Below are 24,503 nucleotides of genomic sequence, written 5' to 3'. Positions count from 1 at the left end.
TAAAATCCAATTATACACTAATTTCTAACTTTTATTTCCATCTTTAGTGCCTTGGTAACTTTTTTTAATCAACAAACTATTTTTAAAAGGTCAGTGGAATATAAGCAAATAATTGTATGCCCAGTTCTTTATAACCTCATGATAATGCTAAGATCTTTAACAAACTAACTTACTGGGAATCAATGATTTTGTACAAGCACTTTTGATCAAATAAAGCAATTTAGAAAGATTGTTTTCTAATCACTAAGCACAAATAATCTGTATATTTTATCCTCAGGACTTTTTATGCACTATTGTAAAGATTTTATGTATTGTTTTATAAAATCTATATATTTTTAAAAATTATATGTATCATGATTTGCACGATAGAGTAAGACAACGGAACATGGTCCATGAGCACAGTCAAAACGTTTGTGTGAAATTTTTAAAAAGTGGTTCTGCCTTGAAGATTCTATATTTTTCCTACATTTATGCAAAGATATTGTGGACTTGGTTTCACTGCATTTGGATTGCTGCAAAAGAATATAACATTTGACTAACCTATTATGAGTAGAATGTTGCTAAAAGATAATTATTTGCCCCATGTGATAACATGCTGGAGAAGCCAAACACTTGAAATAAACAGAACTGAAATACTTGATTTTTATTTTGAAGTATCTACAAAGTTTTCCATTATACAAATAATTTTTTCAAAATTCACACATTATTCAAATGTAAGCCAGTCCTTATACAAATAGAATACACACAAAGATAAAAATATACATATTTTCTCAGCAAACTTTGTTACATAAATAAGAAAAATATATACAGCAGGTATTTGAAGTCTAAAATAAAGTATCTTAACACTGTAACCATATACAGAAGGCACTAAAAAAACACTACAGAAAAATTTAAAAGAACAAAATTTCATTTTATGACATCTACAATTATAAAGCTAATAGAAGCAATCTTAGGGAAATATATACTTCACACTAGGATTGTAATTTTTACTTCACTTTCACTTTTTAGAATATTATTTGGATAGGTTAAATTCACAATTCTACAAGCTATCCATAACATCTAAAACAAAAGTTAGAACATGTGACAAACTATATCATCTATATCTTTATAATTTGGAATAGATGTAAAAGGAATTATTTAAGTTAAATTTGTATAAACCTGTGTTACAATTTTCCAAGTAAATTGAATTGGCTATTGAAAAATCAAATAATTCTTAAGTAGGAAATGTTAGAAAAAAATCTATACACTTAAAAAGTCTTAACATAGTAAAGCAATCATGAAAAATTGTGCCAATGGTTTCCTAGATAAAAGCAATTCAACTAGGTGTATGTTTAATTATGTTTTGCCCCAGAAACTCTCCTTCCTTTTCTGGGCTCGTGTCAGAGTTTGAAAAGCCCGGAGACTAGAAGCTGCAGAGCGAGCAGAAATCTCAGATAATCTGTCCTCATCTGCAATGGAAGAATTACAGTCAATGCAAAAAATATCCCTTATAAAAATATTGTTTTATAACATTAACAGAAAAATAAAAGCATCCAGCTTTGTAATGTCAATATTGCCTCTGACACAAAAAAGCAATCTATTGAAATATAAGATATTAACATTTTCAGGATGGTTCACAGTAAATTTACCATATTCAGAAATCAAACATTTAAACATTAAATGAGCATTCTGTTTTCTTTCTGAAATCCCACAATGTTATTACCTCAACACATGGCTTATGATTTTAGTATTACCTGGAAACAATTCATCATCATGCTATCCTGTCCTACTTTAAAAAACACAGCTGTTCTGAGCAAAAGCTTTTTAAAACTTCTTTAAAACCAAATGCTATAGCTTAACATGGTATTTACATCACACTTCTAAAATAATCTTACTTAATGTAGAAATAATATTTGACTTTCATTATTACTGAAATTCCTCACTCTGAGTAAGCAAATCTATTATAAGATTATTTGTAAACATTGTTCTTCCATTAAAAAGAAAACAGAACTGGATTCGAATTGTCCAGATATTTGTACTTGAAAACACAACAACTAGATTTCTAGTTCACTGAATTCTAAAAAAAAAAAGTCCCAAACTTGCTAAGAAGAAAACCTCTAATATGCATGAACTTAAAATACATAAAGTATTAATTCAAATTTACTTTTAAATCCAAACTTTATAAATTCAATAATTTCTGACTTCTAAGGATAAATTAAAATTGCAGGTCCAGTTGTTCACATCAAGAAGTAAAAACCTCTCCTGCACTACTAGAAGCACATGAGTTTGTTGTCATGAAAACTACACAGGAGAAAAAAGCTCATTTTCCATAATGGTATTTTTTTCCTAAGAATTCAAAAATTGATAAGAATATATATGCATTTGGAAAAAGTGATGGATATAATGCTAGCCTGAGCCCCCACCTACACGCGTGGAAAACAATGTGATGTGAGGCTCAATCTCTTACCATCCGTTTGCCCTAGAAAAGATTCACCAGGGCTTTAGGTCCCAGTTTACTCATTTGTAAAATGGAGATAATTTCACCCCCTCACAAGATTTCAAGGATCCAATGGAGTGACATCTAAGGAAGTACTTTTAAAGTATATAGTACTCATCAATTGTAAGATCATTATACTATTTATAAACTAACCGCCATATAATAAAACCTCATACTTGTATCTAGTGTTATTGGACTATGGAAATACCTTCATCATTAAAGGCTTCATGCTGAGGTAACTGGAAATTGTTCTTCCTTGCTTTTCCCACTTAAAAAAAAAAAGGCAGAAGAAATTATCTTTCAAAGCTACCCAACAGTCTATCTTATTTATAGTAAATCCTTAGTGAAAGTAGGCTATCAAAAATTTTATTAATTTTAAATCTTTAATGGATGTTACTATCAAAGGGCCATTCATTAATTTATAATGTGTTTATTATTAACAAATATGTAAACAAATGGATAACCTCCTAGAATTCTTTTCAATGATTATATTGCACTATTCTAACTTTAAAAGAATGTAGTAGGGTTCTGTTTAAAGATATAAATGGAATTCACACATTTATAAAAATGACATAAACCCATAGGAAAGAAAATGGGGGACAAAAACAAAAAATTTTTGGAAAGTGGAAAGCAATGAAAGGGCAGTGAATGAGTTGTTATCACACTCAAGCAAGCTGAATTCTAAGGCAGCAGCGGAGGGAATCCAAGAAGCAACCATTTTGTTCTCCTAATGCAGGGGTGGGGAACATCCGGCCCACGGGCCATATTTGGTTTGGCCCTGCCAAGGCAACCACAGTTCCAGCCATCACATTAGGGGTGAGTTAATAAAATGTTTTACCAAATATAGCAGGCTAATTTTTAAGTGGATAATTTTGTATGGCCTTGAATGATGTTATAAATATCCAAGCGACCCTTGGCAGAAAAAAGTTTCCCCACTCCTGTTAATGGCTCAGCATCTGGGAGTACTGAGTAGCACTGAAAGTTGCAGTGAGCATAAGGCTGGACCAGGAAACTGGTTGGGTATTGGAAATATTGGGGGGAGCACTATGAAAAGTGTATGACTGTCTAACCACTATGCTGTACACCTGAAACCAATACAAAATAATATTAAAAGTAACTATAACAGAAAAATTAAAAACAGACTGCCAGATCCTTCTTTAAATTTGCACAGGTGGGTAACTGACCCTCTCCCAAAAGAGAAATGGAAGATTCGTCTCTAAAGGTTTAGAAAAGCTACTCTGACTAAAAGACACCAGGGTCAACTGAGGGCAAGGGTACCACATATTCAAAACAGGGAGATTATATATGTTATTTATTTTCTGGAAGACATAAACATTCGATCTATAAAATAAAAAGAGGAGGCTGTATAAGAGGAATATGCAGTGTTAAAACAATTCTTAAAAGTTAAAAATAGAGCCAAATTCTTTTTAAAAACTCAGAAGAGGTAGAAGATAAAAATTAGTAACCCTTTCAAATTACGTTCTAGTAACTATAACTAATGTTTAAAGAAGCATTTTAACACATACACAAATATATACAAACACACAAAGCCAAGAATTCACTAATACAAAATAAAAAAGTAAAATAAAATAAAAATAAAATAAAAAGACAGAGATGGCAAATAGGAAAGGTAAGGTAAGAAAATAAGATCATGGTCAACATGTCCAACACCTGAACAATAGATATGTCAAAAAAAAAAAAGGAAACAGAAAATGGAGGGGAAGAAATTATTGAATAAATAATTCATGATAATTTCCCAGAAGTGAGGAACTGAGTTTCCAGACTGAAAAGGTCTACTGAGTACTAGCAAAATGAATGAAAAGAGACCCACTGTAAAATTTCAGAGCATTAGGTGTAAAGAAAAGATCCCTAAAAGCTGCTAAGAAAAATAAAAGCTGCATACCAAAGATCAAAAATAAAAACAGCACCAGATTTCTCAACAGTGATGGTATAAGCTAGAAAAGAGAACAATGCCTAATAAAACTGAAGGAAAACAATTTATGACCATGAATTCTATATCCAGGAAACATGTGGCAATGTCTGAAGACATTTCTGGTTGTAACACCTGAGGAAGGGGTGCCACTGGCAACCTAGTGCATTGCCTGTACGTGTACGGGAAAGAACTTGAGAGGTATCTTACAGTTATACAAAAGTGAACTTGGGTACAGCACAATTAACTGTTCCAAAGATGAGAGTTTTCCTATTTAAAGAAATTACATTATTTAAAAACTAAGTAACATAATTTATTAACATATAGTACACACTTATAGCCTTTATACCTTTATAAGATTTTCATTTTAAAAGACAAAAAATTAGGCCAGCCGGGCATGGCTCAGCGGTTGAACATCGACCTAGGATCCAGGAGATCAAGGTTCGATTCCCATCAGGGCACATGCCCGGGTTGCGGGCTGGATCCCCACTAGGGGGAGTGTAGGAGGCAGCCAATTAGTGACTCTCATCATTGATGTTTCTATCTCTCTCTCCCTCCCCCTTCCTCTCTCTGAAATCAATAAAGATATATTAAATAAAATAAAATAAAAAATAAAATAAAAGACCAAAAATTAAAACCAAAATAATTACCATTATGCTGAAATTCTGGATGTCTCAGAGAGCCCTGAATTCGACGAGAGGGATGCCAGAAGGACGAAGCGCAGGGTGGAGGAGACTGCCCAGGAGTGTTTGTTGGATATTCTGGAATTTTTGAAACTGGAAGAGTTGCCTCACAACATTTACGGAGATTGATTTCAGAATCCTCCCTCAAAGGCAAGGGATCAACTGTTTTTATACCAGCAGCTGGAGAAGTCAGGAGGGCTACCGCATGACTTTCTTTCTAAATGACCAAAATATATATATACACCAAACATTTAAACACACACAAAAATAGATTCTTATAAAAGCAGTAGGAGAAAATATGGAGAAACTTTATGTAACTTCCAGGTGGAGAAAATTTTATAAGCCTAACAACCAATATAAACATACTTAGCTATATAAAAATACATATAAACATAAAAAAAGAAAAGAAAAATCAAACTTGAGGAAAATATATCTTATATGATTGATGAATTGCTATCACTGCTACATAAGTATTTCTTTAAAAATAATAAGAGTAAACCTAATTAAAAAGTAGAAAAAGGATATGTATAAGCAATTCATATATACACAAAATATAAATGTCAAACATATTCTACTTCACTTATAATCAAATGTTTCAAAACAGAAGCACTGAGGTACTAATTTTTCACCTCCAAAATTACAAAGATTACTTTTTGAAAAAACAATCTATAATACCCAGAGCTGGCAAGGATGTAAAAAAATTGGCACTAGAGTATTGCTGGGAGCCCAATCTTTTGGAGAAATTGGCAAAATATAGCAAAAGCCTTAAGATTTTGAATCCTTTCACCACACAATAACACTTAGGGAGTATTTACACAAAAGAAGATAATAATACTACAAACAAAAATCTAGCTAAAGGCTGGATTTCAAAATAGGAAATTAAGAAGTAACCATAAGCATCTACTTTTTAAAAATAGATTTCAATAATAAGCACCTGGTTAAAATAACTACAGTGTAACTATAGACTGTATATAATGTTATTAAAAATTACATAGAAATGACATTTAATTATATGGAAATATGTTCACAATACATTACTGAGGAAAAAATAGATGATAAAGCCTCATCTACAATATACTAACGAATACACTCTATACCTAAAACTCAAAAACTCAAAAGTGGATGTCCCTGAACAGCAGGCATGACATCACTTATTTTCTTTTTCTATTTTGGTATTTTTTGGAGGGGGAGAGAGTAACCAAAGAATTCATATTTTTTATTTTCCACAATGATAATGTATCACTATCCTAAAAGTCCCTGTATAGTTTTACTTTTTAAGAGAATGTAAACCAGTAAAATCAAATACAGTGCCAAACTTTCCTGATTATTCCTTATAATTGTTGCCTTTAGTTATGAACTAAAGGCAATGTAATATTCAAAGCATTGTTCATCAATGTAATATTCAAAGCATTGCTTTCTGACCTTAGGCATCATTTTTCTGCAATTAAAGAGCTTACTGCTTCAAAGTGGAGATGGCCTAGGGTCTTATCCAACAAACATATATTTTTAAATCGATATCTAAGATAAAAACCACAAATCTTCTTCTTCCCTTTTTTAACTATAAGTATCACTTAGCAAAACTGTTCTTAGATTTTTTTCATTTTCTACATATATACACACAGAATTTGAGGTCTCTGTCAAATTGGTTTTACTATTGTTAAAAAGATTTCACTGAAATCTGTAGGATATTTTAAATACAGAGGGTTCCCAGGTTTAATTTAACTTTGTGATCTATTTTTGAGCTCAAAGCCTCCTTATTGGCCTCACTGCTTGCACTCTCCCCAGTACAGTCCATCCTCCACTGAGCAGTGAATGATTTTATTTACCATGTAAACCAGATTTATATTTGCTTTGTTGCCTCCAATCCTCCAAGGGCTTCCCACTGCCATCAGAATAACATCCCCACTCCTTCCCCAGCCTCCCTTTTCAGCCTCATTCCCTACCCTCTCTTCTTCCCTCTCCAGGCTCCAGTCACACCAGCTTTTCACTCTCTTTAAAAACTCTCACTGTTATACAGTTGCAATTGCCACTTTTTCTACCTGGAAAACAATCTGTGCCCCAGATCTCTGTGTGGGCACCTCCCATCATTAGTCAGGTCTTACATAAAATGCCACCTCGTCAGAGGTGCCTGTTCTGATGGCCTCATCCACCCCTTGGAAGTTATTTGTGGTTTTATTTCATTCATAGCACTTACTACTACCTTAAATTGTCTTTCTTAAAATTTGTCTGTTTCTCCCCCAAAAAATGCAAGCTCCACAGGGGCAGGGATTTTGTTTTGATTATCAATGAATCCCCAGATCCTAGAACAGTGCCTAGCACATAGTAGGAGCACATTAAATACTGAATTGAATGAATGAAAATGAAACTCCTGATATTCCCCTCCAAAGATGGTTCCTGCCCAGAGCTCTCTTACTCAGTGCATAGTACCCCCACCAATCCTTTTGGGCAAGCCAGAAACCCAGAAGTTATCCATGGTCTCTCATCCTCTATCAGCCCACCCAGCACCAAGCCTTGACATTATTCCCTTCACACCATTCTTCAGTCTCGTCCACATCTAGCTATGCCTACCCTCCTTAGTTCAAGCTATCAACGTTTCCTACCTAGACTACTGCAATGGCCTTTTACAGGTATCCACAGTCTACTCTCGCCTTCCAAGACAGCCAGAAAGGTCTTTAAAATATTTCACTGGCTCCCCATTGCTCTTGAGATAATGACAGAAATTCTCAATATTGCCGTCTTTTCTAGCCTCATCTTGTATCTGCTCCCTGCCACACACGATACTGGTCTGTTTCTTAAAACCCTACACTGTCTCTCTCTACAGGATCTTGGCACATGCTGTGCTTCTCCTCTCCACCCATTTTACCTGGTTAACTCTTCTTCTTCCTTTATATCTCAACTAAATTATAACTTCTAAGAAGCATCCTTGACTTCCAAGAAGCTTCCTGACTTCCAGAACTATCAGCTCCTTCCAGAACACCACTGTATACTTCTTTGAAACTCTTATTAGTTTTAACTTTAACTTTTTAGGGGTGTAATTCTTTGACTGTGAACCTCACTGGGCTGTAGGTTCCATAAAATCATGTACCATGTCTATTTTTGCTGCATCATGTCGGTAAATGGATTAAGAAACATCTGCTGAATGAATGAATGAATGAAGTGAGCTAACAGACACTGGGTTTTTAATATCATTTACAAAATGTGTAAATGGTACTTGATTAAAACAATACCATGAGAATTCTACTCTAAAGTTCTATGAGGCAGTATTCTTTAGGGGTTAAAAACGTGGGTTCTGAGAATAGACTGCCTGGACCCAAATTCTATTATAGTATATGGCAGCTGTGTGACCCCCATTTCATCGTGTAAAAATGAGAATAACAATACCAACTTCCCAGAGTCATTATAAAGACACATAAAGTACTTAGCACAGTGCCTAGGAAAAAGCAAGCACTCAGGAAATGCTACCTATTATGATCATTCCCATCTAAGTTACCCAATTTACTGCTGCCCCATAATACTCCTGGTGTGGCTCAGTGTTGAGCCTCGACCCATGGACCAAGAAGTTGCTGGTTCGATTCCCAGTCGGGGCACGTGCCCAGGGCTCCGGCCCGATCCCCAGCAGAGGAGTGCAGGAAGCAGCCGATCAATGCTGATGTTTCTCTCCCGTAGACGTTTCTTTCTCTCCCTCTCCCTTCCTCTCTCTCTAAAATCAATAAAAACATATTTCTAAAACAAGTTAACAATGAAAAAATTTCTGGGTATTATGATAATATATTCTCCCTAATTACTATGGTAAAAAGAAATGTAAAATGATATGAATTTATGTATTGGAAACTGAATAACTTATTTTATTATAATATTAGCTTTTTTAAGAAAACAAAGGGGAAAAATGATTGCTGCTTCCCAGCAATCAAGGGGTAGACAATGGGAAATACCAAATCTAGCTCCTGCTATAGCCCCTGGTGGCAAAAAATTCACATCAAGGGAGTTCTAATCTAGTTGTTAATAAGAAGCCTGCTTATTTTAGAGGAGTTTGTAATTAAAATGTTACAACTGTACTATATATACCATGAGGTGGAGATTGGCATTAAAATGTTAAAGGACAATATTACTCTATTTTAATTTATTAAAGTAATTTTATTTAAGTATTCAAAAAATTAATTCCACAATAAATGAAAATAATACATATAAATCCAGCTGCAAATATGGATTAGGGCCACTCATTTTAGCTGAGAGTAGGCAGCCCTGTGGACAAAGCTAATTAGAAGCTCACACCTTCCAAGTGACAGCCTGGATTCCTGCCCGAGGAAGGTAGCAGAACAGTCCATGGAGGGCAAGAGATTCCTAAATCTGATTCTGATCAATCCTTTAAATTCCTATTGTCACATTTCTTTCAATAAACCAAAGTATGTGTAAGCAACAGGAAATAGTTTATTCACTGTCACTCCAATAACATTCCTTCAACACATTTATTGGGTACCAGCCATAAGCTGGGTTTGGGGGCACTGTGCTCTGATCCCATCTCCCACCTCTCCCTATTACTTACAATAACTCTCCACTGTGCCCTCTAGAACGTATGAACAGCCTTCAGCAAAATCCCCTAGAGAAATTCAACCTCTTCTTTGAATGTTCTCTATTCTACTTCAGCCACTTACTCCCATGATTACATGTTAATCCTTGTCATTACTGGTAACTGCAACTTCTTCATAATCTTAACTTCTGACCACCACCTCCCAACTTTAAAACTAATTCCCACAGTTACCCTAAGTCCAACAAGTCCTTAAGTCTGATAAGACCTCCCCCATCCAGTGACCCTGTCACCTTTGCACTGTACATTACTTTCTTGAGTCCTACTTTCCCTCCCTAACCAACTCAACTTCATGGGTAATCACTATAATCATTTCCCTGTATATACCTTAATTCCCTTACCCCCTTTCTCACTTGGTCTTACTACCTTGATAAAACATGAAGCCCAGTTAAATCCAACTCTAACCAGCACCTCTGCAGCCAAACATAGCTGGAGAAAAACACACAACCTATCCTGACTGGTCTTACATCCAATCTGTGACCACTAACCTAAAATGGCCCCTTAACATTGCCCTGCATTATCTCACATTTCCCTGGCCCACTCACTCTCCCACTATCTGAAAAGACTATTTCATGCCTTATTCTCTTTCCTCAAACCTCAAAAATTTTCTTCCCCTGCTTCATTCCCATCAAGCTCTTTCTTTATATTCTGCCAAACACAAAAGAGACTAAAAGCTCCCACCACATTTTCCTGTATTTCATCAGCAGTGCCCATAAAATATATACTCCACCTTCCCTTTATTAACAATGAAGGAACTGTCACAGCGCCTACGGCTAACCCTTCCACCAGGTCCTATGCCCCGTCTCCTACTCAAGAACATCTTTCCAACGATTTTCCTCAAACTCTTACATCATCTTTTCTCTCTCTAAAATTGTTCTCATCAACATACAAATGTGCTATTATGTCCTCGTTCTTGATCTGACTTTTTCTAACCCCCACTCCCTTACTCTGCTCCCTTTCATGGAAAAAACTCCTGAAAGAATTGTCTGTGGTGCTGTCTCCAACTCCTCTCTGTTCTCTTGAACTCACATGCTTTTCGGCTTTTGTCCCACACTATTACCAAAACTGTCCTCCGTCGAGGTCACCAATAACCTCCATGTTGCTAAATCCAATAATCAGTTTTCATACCTTACTGACCCATCAGTAGCACTGACACTCTCTCCTCATTGACAGCTCCAGGACACCGCAGTCTCATGTCCCATCACCTCATGGCTGTTCCTCTTCAGTCGCTTTGCTGGTTAATCTTCAACTTCCCAATATCAAACACCTGGGGCTCAGACCTGTCCACGCCTACTGTTCTCTGTGTAAATCCACTCCCTTGATGACCTTCACCAGTCTCAAGACCTTATAGCTGTACCACCTAGATGATAAAGAGCCTTCAAATCTATCTGCAACCCAAGCTCTCCTCTACACTCCATTCTCGATCAACTCCCTACTCAACATTTCTACTTGCATGTCTAATAAGCTTCTCAACCTTAATGTGTCCAAAACAGAACTCTTGTTCTTCTCTGACAAATATTTTCCTCATACTGTCATCCCCATCTCAGTTAAATGGCAATTCCATCCTTACTGCTCAGAACAAAAATCCTGAATCATCTTTGATTTTTCTCTTTCTCCTACCCCATATCTTATACATTAGCAAATTTTATCAGCTATAATTTCAATGAATATCCAGAATCAGACTTTATCACATGACCTCCATTACTACCACTATGATCCAAATGACTATCATTCTTGCCTGGATATTGCAAATGACTCATATCACTCCTCTGCCCCTCCAAAGGCTTCCCATTTCATTCAGAATAAAATTGAAAGCTGTTGCTATGATTTATAAGGCCCTACCCCAATTTAGTCGCCCATTATGCCTCTGAACTCATCACCCATACTATTCTCCCTCTCTGGCTCTCTGCTCCAGTCCACTGACTTCCTAGCTGTTCTTCAAAGAATGAGCTACCTTCTCACCTCAGGGACTTTGCATTTGCTGTTCCTTTGCCTAGAATGCCTTCCTTGATATGCATATGGATCAATCCTTCACCAACTTCAGATCCTGCTCAATGTTACCCTCTCAGTGAGAACTTTCCTGGCCAGTTCCTATTTATCTCCCCAGCTTTATTTTTCTTCTTAGTACTTATCACTATATCTCACATAATATGTATTTTACCTAGTTATCCTATTTATTGTCTCCTCCACTAGAATGTAAGTTCAATAAGGGACAGCATTTTTGTCTGTTTCTTTCACTGCTATATCTCTGGTGCTAAAACATAGCTGGAACACAATTGCCACACATTAGATACTCAATAAATAGAACTGTTTTTCTTCTCTCTCTTCCTGTTGAGTCACTACTGACAAGATTTGAAAGGATATCAGCAGAAATGCAATGTCAACGCCAGAAAAAACAATTTCATGCTTCTGCCTTACTAAAAATAGGTTAAGAGACTGTCTCTACATATGATACACAAAATTTTCTAAAATCTGAAACTATCATTCATTGATTACATGTGACTAAAAATATCACTTCCTGAAGAGATGTTTTTCCACAAAATAGAAATATTTACCTTCCTAAAATCACCCTTTGAAGTTTCTAAGCCATCCTGACAAGACATTCTTTTCCTCTGTTCCGGGACTGGAGGTTTCGCTTTAGATGGAGACACTAAAACAGCACCACCTGGAAAAATGCAGACGATGATAAGTTTCAATTAAACTATATTTTTATATAGAAAAGGCAGGTGAAATAAGAGCTGCATAGTGTTCGCCTATTACCAACAGCAGGAGTGGTAAGATCGTGATGAGTCCTTTGGATTCCACCAAGTTCTCTCAGCTTCGGAGTAGGAAGCCTGCCTCCTTTTCCTGAGGATACAGAAGAAGAATCTGACCTACAAATTAAAATAATCTATTATGAAGCATTTCCTCCAGGAAATATGATAAAAAATACTTTTCATTATGCAATAATAAAAGTATAAAACTTTTAAGATAAGACCATTTTGTTTCTGAAAAAATAAATAAATCCACATGCAGGTAAGAGGGACTAAGTACTGGAAAAGAGGGAAGATTACTGCAAGTCAGCAAGAACATTGCAGAGAAGTCTTCCATTAAATCAGGGCCTAAGTCCCATATTAACTGCAAAACTCATGAAATGATAAGGGAGTTGGACTGCGAACAAAAAGCGCCGTTATCAATGGTAGAGTACCACTCCCCAAAGAAATCTGCATATAAATCAACAGGAATTAGCTATCTGCCAAAATCACTTATTTTAATCTTATAAAACATTATCTTTTCATTCTTTTTTGGTATAACCATTTGATATTTAAGCATATCAGCTATTTTCCTTATATCAAAAAGTAAGTCATTCTTCTAGACACATTTACAAATCTAGGAAATCATAATTAGCAGCACATAAATGAAAATAACACTGCTTCCTCCACAAGTAGCTCAGTGTTCAAGTGTTCAATTACCAAGTTCAGTTGACTCAAATATCTGACCAAACCAAATTATTATAAACCATATAGAATGTCTACTTCCTGATATTTTAAAAAAATTTGCTTTTTAACAGTCATAAAATCAAAAGCGTAGACCGCTATACTTATGCTGACCGGTCACAAGTATACTCGTGTTTCCTTGTCCGAACGTTGTTCACCAACCACAAGTTAACTTGTGTCTGCACTTACATTAATTTAAGTAATTTTAAGGTCTGAAAGCAATGTAGAGTTTTAAAAGAGCACTCTGAACTGTTTTCTCAGTTATCTTGGTTTAGGCTCAGTTTCTAAGAGGAGTGAGATATGAGCCACTTCACTACTCGGCACTTATTTTGGCCAACCCAATAAATATAAGACAAAATAAAGTACATTTAAGCTTATTCAGATGCTTTCATTTAATATTCAAGTGTAGAAAAGTAGCCAGCCGCATGGGCGAGTTCTGGCTCAAAATAGCTGGTCAGTAAGGTGTTAATTAGCAAAAAGACAAAATACATATTAACTGTGTACAACAATGCTGCTATATGCTGAATAATTTAAAACTCTCACCCTTCCTTTATCTTGTCTGCCTTAGATTTTTCATGTGCCTCCAGCTTCTCTAGCTCTCCCATATAAACTTGCTTGTGCCTTTCCCTTTCCTCCTCTCCCTCCTCTCTCGGCTGTTTCTGTATGTCTTCATTGGTGTTCTCTGCATCCCAAGCCAGACGCCTTCTAACAGGTATGGTGGGAGAATCTGACACGCCCAATTTCTCCACGGTATTTTTCTGGGGCCGTTCTTTTTCTTCTAATTTTGTAGGACATTTCTGCAAAGCCTTATGGCTTGTAGGATCTCTGCATAACAAAATAAGTTTTCTTTTAAACTTGAGTAGTTTGAGGTTTCTAGTCAATAATTTTAATGAACCTGTTATTCCCTTCCACTATTCACAACTATATATTTATTTCCCACAGATATTGCCTTGCCCAGATATTGAAGAAAGAAATCTTATTAAGAGTTCATTTTATAGTATAATATATTAAAGTTATGATTTGGTGTTGCCATTAAAATACTCTGAAATAAAATATATTTTACCTCTACCTTCACACATACATGCCTGCAACTCTACTGACAAAACTCATACATATCCTCTAAACTGGCATTTATACACATACACTAGGACCCTACATGGTCTAAATTGTTCAGTTGCTCGGTTAGAATTTGTGCACAAACTCGAGTGTACTTGTGGATCTAGTAAGCTGATTCAAATTTTATACTTTAGATAGATTAATCTTTTCCAGACATTACTAAAAAAGAGATTTTTGTGATGAACTTAAAATCAGATGACACATAATTAGAATTTACAGTTCAATTTGGTATGTGTGACTATTAATATACCGTAATAACTAAAAACTATTTTATTTGCTGCAAAGCAGTGTGTTATTTCTTATAAAAAGTTAAATCATTTCACTTTAAAACCCAACACAACAGAGAATTCTCCCATAGAAGACTTAAGTTCCATATTAACCATGGAAATTTATTAATAAATGATAATGGATATGTGCTAATAATAGCTTACTTTTAAAGTTATTTTACAGCTGCTGTATAATCATCCCTATTCTACTTTTAATTGTTAACAAGGAATACATTATTATAAAATCCAGTTTCCCAGATTTGCGTTATGTATTATTTATAAAAAAGTGTTTAAAGCAAGTATGTATAGGTTTATTTTTCAGAAAATAAACTAAAAATAATAAAATATAATAAATGGCTTGGCATATCTCCATTTAAGTAGAAGGTGAATTCTGAGTAGTATGTCATTTACTTATATAATTCCATGATCTACATAAGCTACAACATGCTTTTTCACTATACACAAAGAACATCTCACCCAGCAAGATCTAGTGCTCTAATGTTACTACTAATGGTTCCTTCTGAGCTCGTGGTCGAGGAGACATCCCAACAACAGTTCTTATCAGACAGAATCTGATTCAGATGGTCCCGAGAAAAATGTGTGCCCAGAACTCGTTTCCTATAAAATTCAGCCTTCTCTCGGAGTTCTTTAACCTACACAGGAAAGTTAAGACATCGTGTTTTACTGTAGATGCTCCTTTGCAAACATCACCCAGTAGCATATCAAAGACTTTGCGCACATACAGCCAGAGACCAAAGAGGAAGGAAGACAGAAATAGCCACATACAATAATCAAACAATGTACATTTTTTAAGCAGAAATTAAAACAATAAGCTAAAGCACAATGCAGTTATTTCAAGCCAGGAGGCAGGGAGAAATCTGTAGCAGCTAAGAAAAATATTGATACCTACTTCTTATTTCAACTGAAATTACATAAGTACTCTATGCATTATTACAGTTTTTTTAAAAACTCAAAAGCAACCAACCTCTGCATACCACATGGCATTTAGAGAACCCTAGGGGAGGAATACAGAAACATACTTAATGACAGGTTAATGCCAGAATTGAATATTAATGAGAATCATTGAAATAGCTATTATTCTTCCTTCTAAATATATATGCCAAACTTGTCAACCAAATTTTTTTAGTATTTTCGGTAATATTTAATTCAGTAACCAAGATATGTTGATATTACGTCGGAGACCAGTCATATTATTGCATGGCTGTGATGCTGTCCATGGTAGGTAACCTAATTCCTATTCGTATTGATTACTGAAATGCCCCAAACCCCTAGCCCAAGTCTTAATTTCCTAGTTTTTTATACAGTTACTATCAGTATATAAGCCTCTAACGAAAGAGTCCCGAGGCTTCTCCCTCCAAATTCCTTGGAATCAGCAAAGAATTTCCTTGGAACACTTCCTTGGAATCAGCAAAGAATTAACTTTTAAAAAATGTATTAAATATATACTAATTTTTTAATATCACAAAATAGTAATTGCAATATATTCAACAAAGTGACAGAATACAAAAAAAGTTCTGATGAACTATAAAACAATTTGAATTCCCTAATATACAAATAACATATTTGCATATTAGGAACCTTTCATCATCTTTGGAAACCCTATCATTTTCTAGATCATACTGCCACCTGCTGGCTTCCATAAATACAAGTCCACAATGTAAAAAAATCAAATTGCCCCTCAAAATTCTGTTCAAAATAATCTGTTTGTTATAAACCAATGTTACCTCAATAAAAATTAAAACAAGTAAAATAAAATAATCTTTATTCTCAAAAAAACTAATTTTTTTTCTATCATAAAGATAGAATAGCCCAGCTGGTGTGGCTACACTTAAGTGTTGACCCATGAACCAGGTTGATTCCTGGTCAAAGCACATCCCCGGGTTGTGGGCTCAATCCCCAGTGCGGTACGTGCAGAAGGGAGCCAATCAATGTTTCCCTCCTCAATGTTTTTCTCTCTATCCTTCTCCCTTCCTCTCTCTCTCTAAAATCAATAAAAACATATTTAAAATAAAAAAGATGCAAATATGTTATTTGTTTATTAGGGAATTCAAATTGTTTTATAGTTCATCAGAACATTTTTTTGTATTCTATCACTTTGTTAAATATATTGCAATTACTATTTTGTGGTATTAAAAAATTAGTATATATTTAATACATTTTTTTAAAGTTAATTCTTAAAAGGATATCCAGATACTGTCTGATTAAATTGCTTTGCTTTCACTTAAAGGCAAAAAAGTAAATACTAAAACTTAGCATTGCAAAAACACTTGGAGAAACATAGCCTCAGCTCCTTAACAAGACACTACTGAATGCAAAGAAAATATGTTACATCTCTAGGGAATTAGCCAAAGTCAAAGGACAACATCTGCCATGACATAGGAAATCATATAAATACTCCAATGAACCAAACCCTCTGAGACATTACTAAAGGATAACTCAAAATACTGTTTTCTTTACTGTCAAAAAAATTGAGCCATGTTCATTTATCATATCTGTCAACTCCTATACTTTGAAGAAAATTGAGAGTATAGAAGGTCATCAAATGTCATTTCGTTCGATGTTGTTTCATTATAACATAGATGAGATGCCATAGGAATGTTAACCTTGTTTATATCAAATAGCATATAGTAAAACTGGTTTCATTATACATACTTTTGCTTAAAGTCACAAAACCCATCAACGATGTTAAGTGAGGACTTACTGTAGTGGTTTCTGCATTTAACAGGTAGAACTGAGACACATGCCCTGAGTCTGTTGAATTACTAACCAAGGTATTCTGAATGAACAGGAACCTTGTATAATGTCCCTTGCTATAATCCCGATTTTATTTCTAATACATACCCTATGTGTCAATGTTTCATGGCTACTCCATCCCCTACATGATAAAACCTGCACGCCTTAGCATCGCTTCCTCCTCTGTGTTCTTAAAGCCCTTCGTGCATATCCCCATTAGTACTTATTTTATCCTACTGGAATTAATTGCTTGGGTCATTCTCTCCCATTAACCTATGAACTCACTGAAGTGAGGAAGAATGTAGCATTTAAATATCGTTTCCACAACCTGTCCTGAGTGTGGACTAAGTGCTAGGCCTCAGCTAAAAGGCTGGTAGCCAAAGGTAAACAAGAAAATCCCTGTATTTAATGTTCTTAGTTTGGTAGAAGAGCAGACCTCCTCCTCTATGATAAGTTATCATCATAATTTTGGTACAGTTTATGCCATAATAAACAAATGAGATAAAAGCTGAAGGAGTGGATCAAAAATGGTGCCTATCAGTCCTGTACTGTGTGCAGGGTGGAGTGGGAAGGAGCCGCGAAGAAGGCTGGGTTCTCTCCATGTGGGAGGACCTTACTGTTCGATAAATGAGAGGATGGACCAGTATCCCCTCCACGTAGTGATCCAGTTTTATTTTATATCAATTTTTTTTAAAGGCGGGAAAGGAGATACTTACAGAAATACTGTAAAACTTTGGTTTGCTCAGTTCTATGTTACTGACATTCAAAACAATGTTTCAAATTTATTAGCAATTTTTATTAATAATCTTTGTGCTAATATTATGCTTTGCAAATACATCATTTTAAACTTCTATAATCCTAAACTAAGATAAAAAATTAGGAGGTTGATATCACCAAATAAGGTGTTCTACTAGAAAGAGTAAAAATTAAAAAATTTGATGATGTGAACTCAATATTAAGAACAATCCCTATAGCCAAGAACCAGAGGCACTAAAAAAGATATAAATAAACCATTCCAAACTCAATTAAAACAACACATACATTTCTTTCCACGTAAAGTAATGTCATCAGATTATATGATATAATAAGCACTATGAGTAGAATGTTTTATTTCTGAATTTCTTTTCCCCAATTAAGAATTTAATTAAATCAGTTAAAATTTATATACAGAAAATTCAAACTTAGAAAACTGAAGGGTGGGAGTGGGGGATATAAAAACTCTTTTTTCTCAAAAATCATCTCCCAAAAGTGAGGAGTCATCCTTATACCTCGTAGTCCTTACAGTGTCTCTCAAATTATAGAATGTGGGACTTTATCTTGAAATAAAGTCCTATCTCTGAAAGTAACATTAGAAAAAAATTACCCAGAGAACAAATTGATGGTTGCAACATGGGAGGGGCTTGGGGTAATGAGTGAAAAAGGTGAAAGGGATTAAGAAATACAAATTCCAGTTATAGAAAATCACAAGGATACAAAGTACAGTACAGGGAGTATAGTCAGTAATATTGTAATAACTATGTGTGATCTCTTCATAAGGTATATAAATGTCTCATCACTATGTTGTACGCCTGAAACTGATATAATACTGTATGTAAACTGTAATTATTTAAAATTTTTTAATTACCTCAACTAATGTAATTTGAATTATTAGATTACCTAACAACCAAGGGGAAAGGAAATTTAACACAGATTTAGTAGCTATTCTGAGGATAGGAGCTAACAATTACAATTGCTGGCTATTATTAAAAACAATCCTTTAAGTGAGCATTTTAAAAAGCAATAGTGCCAGTGTTTATATTATAGAGATAGGAAATATAAAACCACTGGACAAATAAAACTAACTACCCTAATGTTATATGACTAGGTACCTGGGACTTAGGATACAATATCTAGTGACTAGACTATAGATTTTTAAAGTAATATCTCAAACAACATAAAAGAAAATGAAGATGATATATGGGCTAGAAAACTATAACATGATTAAAAAAATGAGTTAACATTCTAATGATAATAAAGTCATTGATGTCCAAGTGATTGATGAGTGTGAATAATATTCCTTCATGAAATGTTAGGAATGGAAAGATAGGGGAGTGAGTACCTTATGTTTAGATATTTCATAAGCAGCCACATACAGTAAATGTCTTCCAGTAAAAAAAAAAAATCTAAGACTTAAATAAAACATAGCCATATTAAATGTCTACTGACCTCTTTATTAAAAAAAAATTTTTTTTAAGAGCAGTTTACTGATCTTTAAAGAGAGAGGAAGGGAGAAGAAAGAAACATCTATGTGAGAGCACGACATCTATCAGCTGCCTCCGGCAGGCCCCCATGGGGCATCAAGTCCACAGTCCAGGCATATGCCCCAACTAGGAATCGAACCAGCAACCCTCCAGTGCACCGAACGCTGCCCAACCAACTGAGTGACATTGGCCAGGGCACTAAAAATTCTTATTGTTTTCTAACTACAATTTACCTTTTGAATTATTTGCCCATAGACATCAAGGCAAAATACACCACTAATTGAAATATTTACAACCACCAATAGCAATTAATAAAACAAACTCCCCCCCCAAAAGTCACATTACAAAAGTATCATAATAGGAAACCTTGAAAAGATAGATTTTAAATTAATAACAACAACAAAAATTTTCTCTTCTATCACAGCAGGATAAGGACTGTCAAGTTATCATGACTTCAGACATAAGGATCCTCTCAGTCCATTAAATGTTTAGATCTGAGGTCTAAATACCAACTCATCTTAGTCTCAGACACTAAGAGATAATTTTTCCAAAACAAGGAGCTTCTCATGAATCAACCTAGTGAAACACCTAAACAGGACAAGCTAGTGGCTGAATGGCTGGCACCACACTAGTCCTCTATGCCACATTCTGTGTCCTGCCTTTGCCCACAGCTTCTCCTCATTCCCCATCAGACTCCTTTGACACAGAGCTCCTCGCCAAGGTCTGGCATGGTCATAAACTGCTCAATGCATATATATTTTTTCAATCCTCACCCAAGGATCTTTTTTCCACTGCTTTTCGGGGGTTGGGGGTAGGGAGGAGTCATCGATGTGAGAGAGACACATCGATTGGCTGCCTCCCACATGCACCCTAACCAGGCCGGGGATCGAGCCTGTAACCAAGATATATGCCCTTGGCCAGAATCGAACCTGGGACCCTTCAGTCCCGGGCTGACGCTCTAACCACTGAGCCAAACCCGCTAGGGCCATATATTTTTTAACTTTATCTCACCAGGGTAAATATATAAATTTTGCCCCCAATAATATCAGGGACAGCTTCAAGCTTTAGTCTTATCCTGCCTGTACTGCCTCTGAGCCATGCTCAAGTAGGGAAACAGAGAGCAGCCATGGTGGACGGAATCAAGTAACCTCCTGAAACAACATTCGGAGCACAGGAGTCACCAGGACATGGGTCTGATAGCTGACAGTGCAAAAAGCCAGCAGCTCAAAGTGCCAATGCCTTTCCCCAGAAACCGATGACATGTAATTGTTAGCAATGGTTTTAGGTATGGAGCTAAATAAAAGATTCACTCCCTATCCAAATTATCCCTCTCTTTACAATGATAGGAGGAGGGAGTATTTACTGATGTCTTATCTAAACTAAAATGTTTTAATTTAGCTAATTCACACAGAAAAGGCAGAAAACCCTCAAGATGTGATTTAAAAGATGCTAATTATACAATAACCAAAAAAGCTCCACTGTTTATCCTTTGACTATAAGAAGTTAGTAGTAAACTAGAACTTAACAATTCAAGGATTACTCTTTCCCTCAAACCCTTCTTTAGAATCTTCAGAATTTCTCCCATATGTCAGGGTACCCCCACACTGCAATTCAAACCTCTATCAGCATAGGCCACTCTTTCCCTGTACTTACAGACTGTCACAGTATACACTGATAGGGGCTACCCGTCAGACAAACTAATCTAGAAAATTAATCAATCTTCAGCTGCGAAGGTGGAGGTCTGGATGTTATAAAACAATCAAATCTATCATGCTACAATTCTATAAACTGACTTTATTAACACAAATACTGACTGTAAAGAACATTTTTAATTTTAAAGACTTTATAATAATAAATATTAATTTCTAAGGAGTCAGATGGTATTTTTAAAAGTAAACACACTGATAAATTATATCCTAATACATGCAACTTTAATCTCCTGATACTTTCATTGTTATTATTGTGTCATACATATTTAAATTGTCTCTATTACTAAATCTATTACTGATAAAGGCTCAAAGAAAATGTGGGCTTACTGAGCTATGTGCACTCACCTGATTTGGTATATTTTCCTTCACACGTGTCCATGCCCCAGCTTTATATAAATACTGGGCTGGGCTCAGAAATTTTGCTCTATATTCAGAATTCACCTTCCTAACAGAAATGAAATAAGAGTAAATATTTCACCATGTCAATCATCTAAATACTATACTATTTATTTTATAAAATACATACCCAAGCCTTTGATGTCTCCAAGAAGTGCACTTCTTTTTAGGCTGGTTTAAGTCTTTTGATTCCATTTCCGCTTCTAATTTTAAAGAATCGTCTGTTTTATTACACTAAAATGAAAAAATTTAAACTTTTTATGCTGAAAATACTTTATACATTAAGTGAAAGCATAAATGTTATAAAATATACTTGGATACTGCATTACAATTCTGTTTTTAGAAGAAAACTTCAACTACTAAAGATAACATAGAAATCACAAGAAATCAACAAACAAATTTTGAAACTAATATATCTGGTTAGTTTATTGAAGTATAGCTCAAGATACGGTTTCATTTTCTAAGAATTAAAATTTTAGCTCCTTGGCCAGGAAAAAAAATTTTTACTTAAATTAATACCTAAATAAATAAACTTTACATTACTACCTTTTGAGCAGTGATCTTATATTTGCCCTTGATATTCTAAATTTACATTTAATTGTATCACAGTAATTAAATATAGGCCCCAATTAATAAGTTACCACATTGCTTTACTGAATATCTGAATATATATAAATATATATATATATGGTGTCCCAAAAAATATATATATACACATACTTTGAATAATTATAAAGGCATTGTTTATTAAAATACATTTCATTCTCAAAACTGAGCTATCAGCTGTTAAAGTGTGTATACATTTTGGGTGGATATCCAGTATACATATACATTTAAAATTTTACTTTTAGTCATATAATTCCTACTTTCAGAACCCATAAAATATAAGGTATGACATTCCAGATTTAAAAATAGGACTTATATCCCATTTACCTTTAATTTACAATAATTTAACCCAATGCTGCAGCTTAAATAACTATAATTTCACACAGAAGCAGGTGTTTGCATATCCTGAAGTAAATCATGTGAATTACACTGGCTATAATTTGGCATGCTAAAACTCTGGTTTAAAATACATGTGTGTATGTGTGTTTGTGTTTGATTTCTATTATTTAATTTAAAGTATGTGTTTCTGTCACTGCTGTTACCCGTGGAGCCCACATGACTGTGAGGTCAATCATTTGATATTAGACATAGCAGACTTACCTGCTGTATTTGCCAAGCATTCATCACACTGTATTACATGTAACTATTTACATCTCCATCTCCCCAGTAGCCCAAGAGCTGCTTAGAGCTTGGCATGGCTATCTTTGTATTTTCAGTAGCTACCCAGTGCCCAGCTCCTACTAAGTGCTCAATAAACAACTGTCATTTAATGAACAAACAAATGACTTAATGAACTAGCTAAAAACAAAAATTTCAAGTGGTGGTAAATGGAAAAAAAAAAGTGTAGAGTACAAAATGAGAATTTTGTTTTGTTTAAAGAGTTGACAAATACCTTTTCTTCAGGAGATAATGTTTCAAAATGTTCGTTTTCTTTCAAATCATTTCTTAATTTTGGTTCTTTCACTGGAGACAGGCCCTTGAAATTTCTTTTGTATTCAGTTTCATGGGTTATTGAGCTACCTCTGAATTGTGGAATAAATTTGCTTTTATTGTGAAAAACCTTAAAACAAAAATTACTTTAGTTTAGTTTTTTGTTGTTTAAATGTACAGAACTCAGTTTTCAATAGCTTAAAAAATTTCACACATAAAGTTGAATCACAGGATATAAAAAGGCCAAATTATATATAACTAATTTTATTTCACATGTCTAATTAACATCCAAAGGGCAACAAAAACAAAAATAGACAAATGAGATTGCATCTAACTAAAAAGTTTCTTCTACAGCAAAGAAAACAGAGTGAAGAGACAACCTATGGAATAGAATACATACAAACCTTAGATCTCATAAGGGTCCAATATTCAAAACATATTAAGAACTCAACTCATTAGAAATCTAGCAATCCAATTTAAAAATGAGAAAAGAGGCATAAAAATAGACACATAAATCAACGAACAACAAATGCTAGCAAGGATGCAAAGAAAAGGGAACCCTTGTGCATTGTTGGTGGGAATGCAGACTGGTACAGCCACTGTGGAAACCAGTGCGGAGTTTCCTCAAAAAATTTAAAATGGAACTGCCTTTTGACCCAGCGATCACATTTCTGGGAATATATCCTAAGAATCCTGAAACACCAATCAGAAAGAATATATGCACCCCCGATGTTCACAGCAGCATTGTTTACTATAGTCAAGATCTGGAAACAGCCCAAGTGCCTATCTGTAGATGAGTGGATTAAAAAGCTGTGGGACATTTACATAATGGATTACTATGCAGCTGTACAAATGAAGGAACGCTTACCCTTTTCGACAGCAAGGAGGGACCTAGAGGTTATTATGCTAAGTGAAATAAGCCAGTCAGAGAAAGACAAATACCATGTGATCTCATTAATATGTGGAATCTAATGAAAAAAATACACTGACAACCAAAACAGAACCAGAAGCATGAATACATGGAACAGACTGCAAATGTCAGAGGGGAAGTGGGTGAAGGAGATTGGATAAAGGAAGGTAAAAGGATTAGCCCATGGACAGAGACAATAGAGTGAGGAGGGGGCTAGGTGGAGGTGGGCAAAGGGGAGGGGGGATGCTAGACATCTGCAAGAGTCAATAATAAAAAATTTAAATTAGAAAAATAACCACATAGATCAATGGAACAGAATAAGAAGTCCAGATATAAATCCACGCATATATGTCAGTTAATTTATGACAAAGGAGCCAAGAATATACAATGGGGAGAGTACAGTCTCTTCAATAAATGGTATTGGGA

The 24,503-nt window shown here is 34.9% G+C and overlaps 1 protein-coding gene across 2 annotated transcripts in view; it reads right to left on the bottom strand.

Moving 5' to 3' along the window:
- Positions 1-614: 614 nt before the first annotated feature.
- Positions 615-24,503, bottom strand: part of MDM1 (Mdm1 nuclear protein) — a 33,894-nt gene continuing 10,005 nt past the window's right edge. Inside the window, exons 5-15 of one of the 2 annotated variants that reach the window (XM_081128825.1) lie at positions 23,130-23,297; positions 21,762-21,865; positions 21,581-21,680; positions 15,518-15,547; positions 15,010-15,185; positions 13,694-13,975; positions 12,435-12,547; positions 12,230-12,339; positions 5,057-5,306; positions 2,685-2,744; positions 615-1,448 (exon numbers count right to left, since the gene is read on the bottom strand). In XM_081128825.1, coding sequence (XP_080984951.1) covers positions 1,336-1,448; positions 2,685-2,744; positions 5,057-5,306; positions 12,230-12,339; positions 12,435-12,547; positions 13,694-13,975; positions 15,010-15,185; positions 15,518-15,547; positions 21,581-21,680; positions 21,762-21,865; positions 23,130-23,297 — 1,506 coding nt within the window. In that variant the 3' untranslated portion in view covers positions 615-1,335. The remainder of the gene's footprint in view (positions 1,449-2,684; positions 2,745-5,056; positions 5,307-12,229; positions 12,340-12,434; positions 12,548-13,693; positions 13,976-15,009; positions 15,186-15,517; positions 15,548-21,580; positions 21,681-21,761; positions 21,866-23,129; positions 23,298-24,503) is intronic. The other variant, XM_081128826.1, reaches the window with a different exon arrangement.

Source organism: Miniopterus schreibersii (assembly GCF_964146895.1).
Source record: "Miniopterus schreibersii genome assembly, chromosome: 2".
Lineage (NCBI taxonomy): Eukaryota > Metazoa > Chordata > Mammalia > Chiroptera > Miniopteridae > Miniopterus > Miniopterus schreibersii.
Note: the sequence above shows the minus strand (reverse complement) of the source record. Positions and strands in the feature narration are given on the sequence as shown.